The sequence below is a fragment of the Lynx rufus genome, unplaced genomic scaffold, assembly GCF_022079265.1.
Source record: "Lynx rufus isolate CCGP_SWC_20201006 ecotype Redwood Valley unplaced genomic scaffold, mLynRuf1.p SCAF_2, whole genome shotgun sequence".
Classification (NCBI taxonomy): domain Eukaryota; kingdom Metazoa; phylum Chordata; class Mammalia; order Carnivora; family Felidae; genus Lynx; species Lynx rufus.
Genome location: NW_025814834.1, coordinates 130,629,836 through 130,643,448, shown reverse-complemented (window position 1 = coordinate 130,643,448; position 13,613 = coordinate 130,629,836). Strand labels below are relative to the sequence as shown.

The following is a 13,613-nucleotide window of genomic DNA, read 5'->3' as shown; positions in this document are numbered from 1 at the left end:
CATATAGAAATAGCATCTCTGAACAGCTTTATTCATGGACTGAATGCCTACTTTATTCTCAACATTAAAGATATGAAAGCCATAGTTCCTATCTTTCTAGGGTGCTCTAACCAGGCAGGGAGAAGAATGAACAGACCATAAAGACCCACTAAAAGTGTTACGGTAGAAGCTCTCTGGTTCAGAGAAGACCTCAAAGAAGGTAACCTCAAAATCGAGCTTGATGGTAAAGAAGGATTTAGCTAAGAGAATGGGAGGTAGAAGGGAAAATTCAGCAGAATGTAAACTATGAATCAATGGCTAAAGGTTTGAAAAAAAACATGTCTCCTATGAAAAAGATTCCTCCCAATTGAACCCTTATTTTTTTCCAGGTTAAAATGAGGAAAATATATCTGTTAAAAAATTGGATTGTCTTAACACTAAATATAGTAGGCATATGGGAAGTAAAATTTCTTGACATGGTAAACTAAGACAATGGTCCATCTGCTGCATGCAAACTCGACCATGACCACTGTGCTTGAGGGCTAAGATGATAGCAAAGGGGAATTTAACACCTTCTTGCCCGTGGCCAAGTCAAGAACCACCCTTCTCCCAGGCTCCTTGCCTATGGAGGCAGTATGAGTAGGAATGCTTCCCTGCGGAGAATCTCCCAAACTTTCTCCAAGCTTTATTTATTGTCTGACTTTTTAGTTTTTCTTTTGAGGCAAAGAGTTAAAAAAAAATTAAAAAAGGAAGAACTTCTACATAAAGCAATGTTGTATTTCCTAATTGTTCTACCAAAAAAGAACTAAACTGCCTCTAAAAATCTGTTTTCTTTAGAGGTGTTAAAAATTATAACTGTCTCTCCCAAAACAAAGGTAGGATAGTCTAACAAACAGAACTAAGGCAGGAGACAACAAGTCTGAAACAGAGTCTAATTTTAATTCTACAAATGCCATCTTACATAGATGGATGACAAATCTGGCCCTTTAAAACCACAATTCTAATTTACCCTCTTTATGGAGATTTCTGTGAATTAATCAGAAGGTGTGTAAAAACATTTTCACTTCTTAGAATAAAGATCATGTAGATGCATGATTTGCAAGTGTGAAGTATCACAACTATTTTCTAGGTTATTTAACTTTCATTGTGGATAAAAATATATATTTTTGGCACACTGATTACAGTTCTACTTCTTATAATTGCTTTTTGGTTCCAATTAGCTTACAAAATTCTCCCTGTGGAACATTTGGGTATTCATAAATGACAAAGGAGCAAATAAAACCCCATGAAATAGCACAGGATCCTCATTGTTTCATAAGCTTTATTCTAAGAAGAAAATACTTAAAACTCTCTATTGTAAAAAAAAAAATCTAAAAACAAAAACAAAACCCATAGATGGCATGGCATGATTTTACATTTGTTTGTTTCTTTCTCTTGCCCTCTCTCCCTCTCTAGTAAGTTTAATCTGTATCTCTCCTGTGGAAAATAAAACTTTTAATAGGAACAGTCTCTTTTCAGCATGAAGGATGTTCTCCTTAGCCATTAAATCCTTATTATCACATACTGAAATCACTTAAAGCAACAGGTTTATGATCAGTTCAGTGACATGATCAGAATGGTTCCATATGTCCTTACTCTCCATAAAAACTATGCCGTACACCTGCAGTAGGAAACATACTCTAAATGGCCAATTTCCTACTTTACATTCATTTCACTTGAAGATAATTTTATAGAACTTTCAAGGAAAGAGAAAGAAGACAACAAAGATGACAAGAAAAAGCTGCCAAAATGAATCCCTTCAAAGACAGAACAGAGAATATTTTTACAGCTCAATTGTCAACTCATTGTTTGAAAGAAGTTATAATGAAAACGCAGATACCCACTCAGTTCGATAGCATTAGAAATTACTGTTGTTATAATAATAATACAGACTAGACTCTAATAGCTATTCATAGAAAGTTCCTGATAGAGGGTGGAGGATAATTTGTATTCTCTGGATATAGAGTATGTAGAAAACATGACAGTCTACAATCAAATCCAACTTTCTACCCTAATGAGTGAAGTAACTCACTTGAAAAAACAGACAACAGTTTAGTTTAAAAAGCATAATTTCTTGAAAATTTCCAAATAAGCCAAAGCGCTTATCTAGTACAAAAGACATTTTTGAAATTAAAATGCAAAGCCACTGTAACAACCCAATAACTAATCTAGACTGTTATCCACAGTTTTAACTTTACATATATTTGTAACAATATGATGACAAACCCATTAATATAAAGCTCAACATGGAAACCAGCTGCATCACCTGTCCTGAGCTTTTATCATTCCTTAGGTCATTAAGCCACAAGGTTAGGAAACTTTTTTTGCGATCATCCCAGTACAAAACACAAAGTCAGACACATAGTAAGCATTTTGTTAGTATCTGGATGAATGAATAATAGAAGCTACTGTTGGTTTTTTTTTTTTTAAGTTTTTAGTTTTTTTTTTTATATATATGAAATTTATTGACAAATTGGTTTCCATACAACACCCAGTGCTCATCCCAAAAGGTGCCCTCCTCAATACCCATCACCCACCCTCCCCTCCCTCCCACCCCCCATCAACCCTCAGTTTGTTCTCAGTTTTTAACAGTCTCTTATGCTTTGGCTCTCTCTGGGCTAGACCTCTTTCATATATTATTTATTTTATTCTGTATGCATTTTATAGATGATAAAACTGAGGGTAATCTATTTAAGGTCATACTGCCAAAAGATGGCAAGGTCAGTAACTTTGTCAGTAACTATATATATATATATATATATATATATACACACACACACACACACACACATACATACACACACACACACAAATATAAATACACACACACACAATATAGGAGTCCCATCCTTTGGGATGCAAACCATAAAGTACTTATCTTCTTTGAATATGAATACTGACAAATTAAAGTACATGGATCCACTGTAAGCACACCTACAAACTCTCATGACTTCAAAGGACCAAACCAGCAGTATTCTTTATACATTTAGACCCCAAAAGGTGGAAAGATTTTTGTTCAGCATTTTTTAAAACATGTCATTCTGAATCATGCCACTGAGTAAGGGTACATTCAGACCAGGTTCCTTCATGTACCTTCCATATGTACTATCTATAAAACAAAAGCTGATTTTATCATGATGGCTTTAGAGATGGCAAGATGTGAAGTACCTGTTGAATCAAAGAAAACACTTTTATCAAGTTCAGTATGAAGTTTGTTCAAATATATTTTAATTGTATACTAATTCTTTGAAAATGCTCCCTTTATTTGGTAACTATCAGACACCAAGTATTGAGTTCACTATAAACCTTATCTTATAGTTACGTTTAATAATTTGGTTTGCTATCAACGGCCAAAGATTAAACTGGGAATGCCATAACTTCATGGAATTAATTGGATCACCCTGGTCAATGTCTTACATGAATTTTATCTAAGGTTCTAAAGAAACTACTCATTACTGGATTCAAAGCAAACCAACAGTACCCCAATTTCTGGAAGTGGGGTTGTGTGTTGACATTATTGCAAAGCCTCAGGTGACTCAGAATGGTGAGCAGTGCTCTGGTCCAGCCCCCATCATGTAACAAATGAAGAAACTAAGCCATATAGTGATGGTATAACTTGACCCAAGCCATACAGTTACTTGGCTACAGCTGCATGACCCGAATCGGGTTTTCCCACAGTGCCACTGCTTCTTTCACTAAGAATTTGTTGATTAAATTAGAATGTGTTGGGGGCGCCTGGGTGGCGCAGTCGGTTAAGCGTCCAACTTCAGCCACGTCACGATCTTGCGGTCCGTGAGTTCGAGCCCTGCGTCAGGCTCTGGGCTGATGGCTCGGAGCCTGGAGCCTGTTTCCGATTCTGTGTCTTCCTCTCTCTCTGCCCCTCCCCTGTTCATGCTCTGTCTCTCTCTGTCCCAAAAATAAGTAAACGTTGAAAAAAAAAAAAAAAGAATGTGTTGGCTAAAAAAAAAACAACACAAAAAAACCCTTTGATGGCTTAGAAGTACACATAAGACAATTTTGACTCATGCGACATCCTTGTTGAAAACATTAGATGAACTTTTAGCTTATCTCTGAAAATTCAAACAGACTGCTAGCTCCCAGCCAGCATGAATGGATCTTCTAAAGACAGGAGACATAATGTCGAACCAATAATTGGAGTTGATAATTGAAACATGAACAGTGTCTGAGTACTGACTATAGAGTTGACACTCAATATATATTTGCTGATCTGAAATAAATGTGCTAATTGTTTTGCTCTGTTCTAGACATTAGCCTTACTTGTTCCTATCAGACATCTTCCTCTCAACAGACATATGCATGCATTTTGTTATCCAATGGTCTCATTTCTCTTACAATTTTCCTGAGAGCTTCCAAAGCCATTGTACCCATCACACCAGAAAAGCTTCATGCTTCCAGGCTGCTGAGAGGAAATGACAAATAATAATGTCTTTCTTATGGTCTAAAAAGAATAGGAGGCAATACAATTTAGTAAAAAGGGCTTCCACGTAAGGAGCGGGCAAGTCAACACTCTGCCCTAACAAGTAAAAGGCTGAACAGATTGAAAAAAAATCAACAATTCTTCTTAGACCCCTAAGAGAGGGGAGGACACAGGACAAATGTCAGCCCCCAGGACTGGAGAGATGGATAGGTGAATACAGGGAGTCACAGCTTGCCAAAGCAGAGCCTCACTAGCAGAAACTGCTGTGGGATTCGGTGCCAGCACTGGGGTAGCAAAACCTGAACTTAAATTGACAAATTGCTGGAGGCTCAGTGCTCACAGCTCTGAGAGTAAAATTCCAGGGGGGAATCAGTCTTAGGGGAGCCCCACAATATTTTAAGACTATGCTTAGGAGCTCAGTCAGATTCCTATAGTAAATATGGGAGAATAATCCCCTCAGTTTCTGGCAAAGGGGAAAAGGCACGCCGCTCTCTGGAGAAACTAGTTAAGGGAAGCCTGATCTCCTGGGGTGTTAACACATCCAACTGACCTGGGGAAAGGCTCACTCTAGCCATCTTGTCCCACCATTGCAGGGAGAAAAAAGTTGAGAAACACCACTTGTGAAGTTCATTGTCCAGAGGCATAGGCTTAATAAAAGACTGACACCTAATCATAGGGCCACAGAATACTTCCCCTCCCCCTCCATCTCACCACCACATCCCTAAGTCCTCTAGACAGCAGCTCCTTTTACCCAGCACATCATGTCTGGTTATGAAGAAAAAATTGCAAGGAACACCAACAGGCAAAAAACACAACCTAAAGAGACATGGAAAGCATCTGAAGCAGACATTCAGGAATGACAGAATTATCAGACTGGCAATTTAAAACAAATACAATTAATATGCTAAGGCCTCTAATGGAGAAAGTGGACAAGATGTAACAATAGAGGGGCAATGTGAGCAGCGAGGTAGAAATCCTAAGAATGAACCAAAAACAAATGCTAGAAATAAACAACAACAACAACAACAACAACAACAACAACAACAATACTGTAACAGAAATGAAGAATGCTTCCTATGGGCTTAATAGCAGAATGGACATAGCCAAGCAAACAATCTCTGACCTTGAGATTATCTCAATAGTAACTGTCAAAGTGAGAAACAAAGAGGAAAAAAAAACAACTGAGAAAAACAACAGAATATTCAAGACTTGGGGACAACTACAAAAGATGTAATATGTACGTAATGGGCATATCAGAAGAAGAAACAAAGAGAAGAAATACCTGAAACAATAATGACTGAGATTTGTTAAAATTAATGTCAGACACGAGACCCAAGATTCAGGAAGTTCAGATGATAGTAAGCAGGATAAATGCCAAAAAACCCACCTGGGCATATCAGTTTCAAACTACAGAAACCCAAAGTACAAATCCTTAAAGATGCCAGACAAGCAATAACAAAAACACCTTACATATAAAGGAACAATGATGTATAGACTTCTCCTTGGAAATCATGCAAGCAAGAAGAGAGTGATGTGAAATAGTTAAGGCTGAAAGAAAAAAAACCCCACCAATATAGAATTCTCTACCTTACAAAATTATTCTTCAAAAGTGAGGAACAAATAAAGACCTTCTCAGGCAAACAAAAACTGCAGGAATTTGTTGCCAGTAGACCTGCCTTGCAAGAATGTTCAAAGATGCTCCTTAGAGAGAATGAAAACACTATTGGTCAGGAACACGGATCTACTTTAAAAAAGGAAGATTCTCAAAGAAAAAATAAGTGAAGGTAAAAATAAAAACTATTTTCTTATTTTTAATTGATCTAACAGATAACAATTTGTTCAAAAGAATAACAGTGGCAATGTATTCAATTATGTATGCTCATATCTATATATGCTTTCATATTACATACCTGATATGTATGTACATGCTATGTATGTTTGCATATAAGTGACATTAATGATAGCAATGATACAAGGGACAGGAGGGAGGAATTTGGATTACTCTGTTATTATAAGGTACGCACACTACCAAGGAAGTGGTATAGTGCTATTTGAACCTGGACTTGGATTAGTTGTAATTTTATATAGTAACCTCTAGGGAAACCACTAATAAAAATTAAAAAAAGTATAACCGATATGCTAAGAAAGAAAACACAATCATATAGATGATCAGTTTAAACCACCAAAGGCAGAAAAAGAGTAGAAGACAAAAAGAGAAATACGTAACAAACAGCAACAAATAAAAAAGAATAATGAATAAGGTAGGTAGTAATCCAATATTTCCATAACTGCTTTGAATGGCAATGGTCTAAATGCACCCAAAAGACAGAGATTGTGAATGGCTCAAAAAACATGACCCAACCATATGCTGCCTCCAAAAAACCCACATGTTTTGTGTTCATCATTCCTACACACCCGTGTCTGTCTCTCTCCACCAGTTCAAACAGAGCCTCCTCTACATAACCCTTCCTGTCTTATGTATCCTCTTATTCCTATTGCCAGGCAAAAGCGGACAGAATTCTCTTTTATTCCTTTCTTATAATAATAATGACAACGAGAGCACCGACGACTAATGTTCCTTATACATTTTTTTATGTACAAAGTACAGTTCTAGGCTTACTTTAATATATTAACACATACAGTGCTAATGGAAATTCTATAAAATGAATACTATTATTACCCCATCTTATAGATGAGTGAATTGAGGCACTGAGAGGTTAAATATTGCACAAAGTCACACAGCTAGGAACCTGGCAGAGCTGGAATTTGAACCTAGGAATTCTTGCCTGAGTCCAAGTTCTTAAAAAGTACACTCTACTGCTTCTTTTAAAGGCATGTTATTTCTGATTAAGCTGTGTTTATTCACAAACGCCTCCATTTAGGTTAAGAAATGTGAATTCTACATGGTCAGAAGCAAGACACTGCAAAACTTTAACAAGGAATTATATGTAATCGCATCTGAACTTTGCTGTGGTGTGCAGGATAACCAGGGTAAATGAAGTCTGGAGGGGAGAAGATCAGTTAGGAGGTGATCTCAGATGTCATGTAGCAGTTGATTAGAGTAAAAACTAGGCTGTGACAACAGAGATGAAGAGGACGAAATGCACTGAAAGTGATTTAGAAGGTACAATGAGAAGCATTTGATGATAAAAGAGATGTGGAAAGGGATGAGAGAGGGGGAGGAGAATATACAAAGATTTCAGACCTTATTATAGGATGGTGGTAGATTGAATGGTGATGCCCTTAATTGTTAAGAATATAGAACCAAGCTTGTGTGGCTCAGTTGGTTAAGTGTCTGACTCTTGGTTTTGGCTCAGGTCATGATATCACAGTTCACCAGATGGAGTCCCACATCCATTTCTGCACTGACAGTGCAGAGCCTGCTTGGGATTCTCTCTCTCCCTATCACTCCCCCACTCACACACCCACCCCCCAGCCCCCACCCCCCAGCCCCCACCCCCGCTTATAGGCTCACTCTCTCTCAAAAAAAGAAGAATATAGAATATTTGAACAACACTATCAATTACTTTGACTTAATTGGCATTTGTAGAATATCCTAACCCACTCACCACCCAAAAAAGAAGAAAACATATTCTTTTCAAGTGTACACAGAACATTTATCAAGATATACCATATTTTGGGTCATAAAACAATTCCTAATAAACTTAAAATTATTTAAGTCTTACAAACTACACTCTGTTATGATATGGAGCTAAATTAAAAATTAAAAAGAAATATATCTGGGAATCCCCAAATATTTGGAAACTAAGTAATGCACTTCTAAATGACTCAGAAGAAGAAAGTGAAAAAGTGAAATACTAGTAAGTATTTCAACATCAACAAAAATGAAAATGCAACACACACAAAAATTTTTTAGGTATCAGAAAAAGAACTTACAAATTTATAGCACTAAATGCCTACATTAGAAAAGGGAGTTCTCAAACCAATGAGTACCTTGAAAGACTAGAAAAATAAGAACATCTTAAACCCAAAATCAGAAGAAAGGGAGTAATAAAGAACAGAGAAGAAATCAGTGAAATAGGAAGCAGAAAAACAATAGAACCAATGAAACAAAACCTTGTTGTATGAGATCAATAAAATTCATAAGCGACGAATTAAACTGATTAGGAAAAAAAAAAGCAAAGAAATAAATTACCTATGTTAGACATGAGAAGTGACATCATTATAGATTCTACACAAAAAATACCAAAGCTCACTCAAAAAAAGAAATAGATAGCTCGCATAGACATATATTTACTAAGGAAACTGAATTTGTAATTAAAAAAAAAATCTTCCTGCAAAGGAAATTCCAGACCTAGATAGCTTCCCTAATAAATTCTATAAAATACTTTAGGAAAAAAAATGCTGATTCTATTCGTCGAGTGTTAAACTATCACCAAACCTGGACAAAGACATTACAAGAAAATAACAATAAATAAAAAGGACAATATATCATTAGCAGTTGGAGTTTATCTCTGGAAAGCAAGATTGGTTTGACATCTGAAAAATCAATCAGTGATTTACCATATTAACAAGCTTAAAAACGATAAAATCATTTCCACTGATGCAGAAAGAACATCTGGCAAAATCCAACATGAATTACTGATTAAAAAACAAAAAATCTTTCAACAAACTAGGTCTAGCATGGAACATCTTCAACTGGACAAAGGGTACATACCTAATGGTAAAGAACTTAATGCTTCCCCCCCCCGCCCAAGATCAGAAATAAAGCAAGTATACCTTTTCCATAATTCTAGTCAACATTTCCTGGAGATTCTAGCCATTGTCACAAGGCAGGAAAAAGAAATAGAAAGCATCCAGATTTCAAAGGAAGAAATAGAACTCTGTTTATTCACTGACACTGTGTGTCTATTTAAAAAAAATCTACTAGAATTTATAGAAAAAATTTCCTGTGAATTTAACAAGTTTGCAGGATAAAGATCAATTTATAAAAATCAATTGTATTTCTATACACTAGCAATAGGCAAAAATTGAAATTTAAAACCATAATTTACAATAGTATCAAATAAAATATGAAATAGAGATAAATATGACAAAAGATATGTATATCCTTCCTTCACTCTAACAACTATAAAGCACTGCTGAGAAATCAAAGACCTAAATAAATGAGAGATATACCACATTGAATGGTCAGAAGACTCAATATTGTTAAGATGTCAGTTTTCTTATATTGATCTATAATTCAACACAATCTCAATCAAAATCCTAGAAAGCTTGTATTGGTGAAATTGACAAGATGTTTCTAAAATCATATGAAATACAAAGCACCCAGAAGGGCCAAAACACCTTTGGAAAAAAAGAAAAGACATCATCTACCCATTCCCCTTTCAGTATTTACTTAAAAATGAGACCATATGTCCATGCAAAGACTTATACTTGAAGGTTCATAGAAGCTTAATTTGTAATAGCCAAAAACTGGTAATAACATGAAATCCATCAGTAGGCTAAGGATACATAAATTGTGCTATATCCATACAGGGAATAATAATAAGCAATAAAAAGAAAAAAACTTCATCCACTTAGCATAATTTCCTCCAAGTTCTTCCAAGATTTTACAAATGGCAGGATTTCCTTCTTTCGGAAGTCAAATAATATCCCATTGTGTATACATACCACATTTTATTTATCCATTAATCTACTGAGGGACATTAGGATACTTCCATGTCTTGGCTATGTCTACATGAAGAATCTAAAATAGTCAAACTCATAAAAATAGAGAACAGAATGGTGGTTGCCAGGGGCTGATGGAAAGTGGAAATGGGAAAAGTTTAGTCCAAGGGCACAAAGTTTAAGTCATGCAAGATGAATAGGTCCTAGAGATCTACTGCACAGCATAGAGTCTGTATTTAATAATACGGCATTATATACTTAAAAATTTGCTAAGTGGCTAGATGGTAATTATTCTTATCACAAAAATAAAGAGGGCAGGGTGAAACTTTTAGAGGTAAAGGATAGATTTATGGCATAAATTGTGGTGATGGCCTCAAGGATTTATACTTATCTCCAAGCTTGTCAAGTTGCTTACATTAAATATGTATAGCTTTTTGTATGCCAATAATACAATCAATAAGTCGGTTTTTAAAAATAAGAGCCATTAGGGTGCCTGGGTGGCTCAGTTAAGTGTCCGACTTTGGCTCAGGTCATGACCTCACAGTTAGTGAGTTTGAGCCCCACGTCGGGCACTGTGCTGACAGCTCAGAGCCTGGAGCCTGCTTTGGATTCTGTGTCTCCATCTCCCTCTGCCCCTCCCCTGTTCGTACCCTGTCTCTCTCTCTCGCTCTCAAAAATAAGTAAACATTAAAAAAAAATTTTTTTTAATAAGAATGATCTTACACAAAGCAACATGGTTTAATCTCAAAGAAGCCATACAAAAAAGAATGTACTATATGATGTACTATACAACGTTAAAAAAAAATTCAAACTCGTAGTCTGAAAGCAGAACAGTACTTGCCTGGGGACTGAGGAAGGACAACAGGTAGAGGCAAGAAGGAGAAATTACAAAGGGGCACACAAAAACTTTGGGGGCTGATTTTTATCATCTTGATCAGTGACATTTTGATTTGTACATTCATTTGTCAAAACATATCATATTGTACAATTTAAATAAGTGCACTTTATTATATATTGCAACACTGTTGTTTTTTTAAGTGGCATTAGTGATCCAAGAAGTAGTTTCTGCAGCAGACTATATTATAAACAGGGTAGAAGGAGGGAGAAACCAAGTATAGGCTACTCTCTCAAGAAGCTTAGCTTTTTTATTAATGTTTATTAATTTTTGAGAGAGAGAGAGAGAGAGAGCAAGCACAAGCAGGAGAGGGGCAGAGAGAGAGGGAGACACAGAATCCGAAGCAGGCTCCAGGCTCTGAGCTGTCAGCACATGGCCCGAGGCGGGGCTCAAACTCACAAACGGTGAGATCGTGACCTGAGCCCGAAGTCTGATGCTCAACCAACTGAGCCACCCAGGTGCTCCAAAGCTTAGCTGTGAGAATAGAAGAGGGAGACTAACATAACCAGACAGAAATTGAGTAAATGTATTTTAAGATGGGAGGAGCATATTTATTTGTCATAGAAAAGGAGCTAGTGGAGAGAATGAAGTTGAAAATGTAGGAATTAAGAACCAGCTGATGAAATGTGGGATGAAAAACCCAAGAAGGAAAATAAGTCTTGAATAAGAGAAACCTTACAGGTACACATGTAGGTATGTTTTGGGGGTAGGATGTGCAGGACTGGACTGAAGAGTTAGTAGAATTTCAGTCTGACATTATCTCTTCCTGTTTGGGGAAGGATGAGGTATGAGAGGGGTAGGATATTAAGAAGAGTGGAGTTTTGGAAAAGTCATTGGCCACAGCATTGGCTACAGTGGTTGTAGATAAATGTTCAATCTAGGGGCATTCATCTATAACAAGATGGCAGACCATAAAATAGTTTTAAGCAAAGAAAATAGCCATCATTTATACAGGTGTACAATGCATTATTATCTACCAGTCCTTCCCTACTCTCTCTCTCTCTCTCTCCCCCTGGCCAAATTTCACTCATGTGTGCTAATCTTTCTGTTGAGCCCATGCCCCTTTCCCTCAGCACACAACAGATTTTTAACCAACTCTTTAATTTTGCTGGGAACTATTTCTAACACACATGAAGATACAGAATACTTTAGTGAACAGCAATGTCCTACCATCTAGCTTTAACAACTCTAGCCCATATTTAACACTAGCCCATATTTTCCTCAGTTAACACAATCCTTAAACCCAATATAGGCTTACCAGACGAGAGAGATTTCATCTCCAGCAAACATCAACATGTTCACTTACTTTTCACATTTCATACATTTCATGAATAATGCCCAGAGCACCTCTGAGAATGCCAGGTATTTCTGTGGGTAGGCACAAATCAAGTATGGCCAGAAATGGCCACTGGCAAGCTAATTAGGTAGTTCCCTTGAAATGAACTGTTAATATGTTAAAGCAGTGCAAATTAGATCACACCCACAGGTCCTAGGTTTGGAAAAAATGCTCTGGCAAAGTATGCATTTTTAATAAAAATGGTAATTATGATCCACAGCACTGATCCTATTTTTCTTTAGCGTTCTAATGTTCACTGCCACTTTGGCATTGGTAAATATGAGGAAGGCTAATCAAAGATATTTTCCCCCACATCATGTAAAATTTCTGAAGCTAAAAGCATGCAATCAATTCCTAAAGACAAGAGCTTTATTCTTTAAGCAGTATTAAATCATCGAGTAAAACAAAAACAAACACTGTAATTTGGATAGTACCTGCCAAAACAGACTGTGTGCGTCTCCTCTCAGAAGTTCAACCGTATCCCCTGCCTGGATATGTAACGGGGGTCCTTCGTGAAGAGCCGGGGGTGGTGTCCCAGTATAGTTCTTAATGACCTGCATCTTTGGTAAACCTGAAAATAAGCAAAACAACTTTTGGAATTGACAGAATAATGACGCATGAAGTCCAAATGTACTTTAAAATAAAAACAAGGCCATCATTAACATTAAAAAGTTGTAATAGCAACAAAGGCCAAGTACACATGTGAAGTAACTACAATGGAATGCTTTTGAACTTTCTCATTATTTGAGAAAGTAATGGAATAAGACACATATTTATCCCCTGATCCCTTACATACTTTTCCTCTCCCTCACCATCCATCTCTTCGTAGTTGAAAAAATATTTCAGCCGATGCCTGCTTCATAAAAAACACATCACGTACAGTTTAATGGAAAAGAATCAATTTTTTCATCAACTCTATCCTTTCTGCCTATTACTTTCCTCTTGGGCATTGGCTGATTTCATCACTAAGGAGGCTCACCCTTTCTGTGTATGCATCACATTGCCCAGTATAAGGCTCATATCTTAAGGTTATCTTTGTAATTCAAAAGCAAAAAGGTGATGGATGTGCCACTACAATACTTGAGACATTTATATGGAGAAATTCTTCAGGCTCAAATTTAGGTTTGCAAAACAGACCCAATAAAGGGAACATGTCTAAGCCAATAGCATCAACAACACTTGAAATCCAGATCTGTCCTTTTTCTTTGTATTTCTCAGAATGTGCAATGAAGGCCTCAGTTCAATATTTCATTTCTGAGAACAGCAGCTTCAATTGCACACAGGCCTAAATGTAC

At 36.6% G+C, this 13,613-nt stretch overlaps 1 protein-coding gene across 1 annotated transcript in view; it reads right to left on the bottom strand.

Moving 5' to 3' along the window:
- Positions 1 to 13,613, bottom strand: part of VAV3 (vav guanine nucleotide exchange factor 3) — a 358,745-nt gene that overhangs the window by 52,972 nt on the left and 292,160 nt on the right. Inside the window, exon 20 of the mRNA XM_047085931.1 lies at positions 12,753 to 12,889. Coding sequence (XP_046941887.1) covers positions 12,753 to 12,889 — 137 coding nt within the window. The remainder of the gene's footprint in view (positions 1 to 12,752; positions 12,890 to 13,613) is intronic.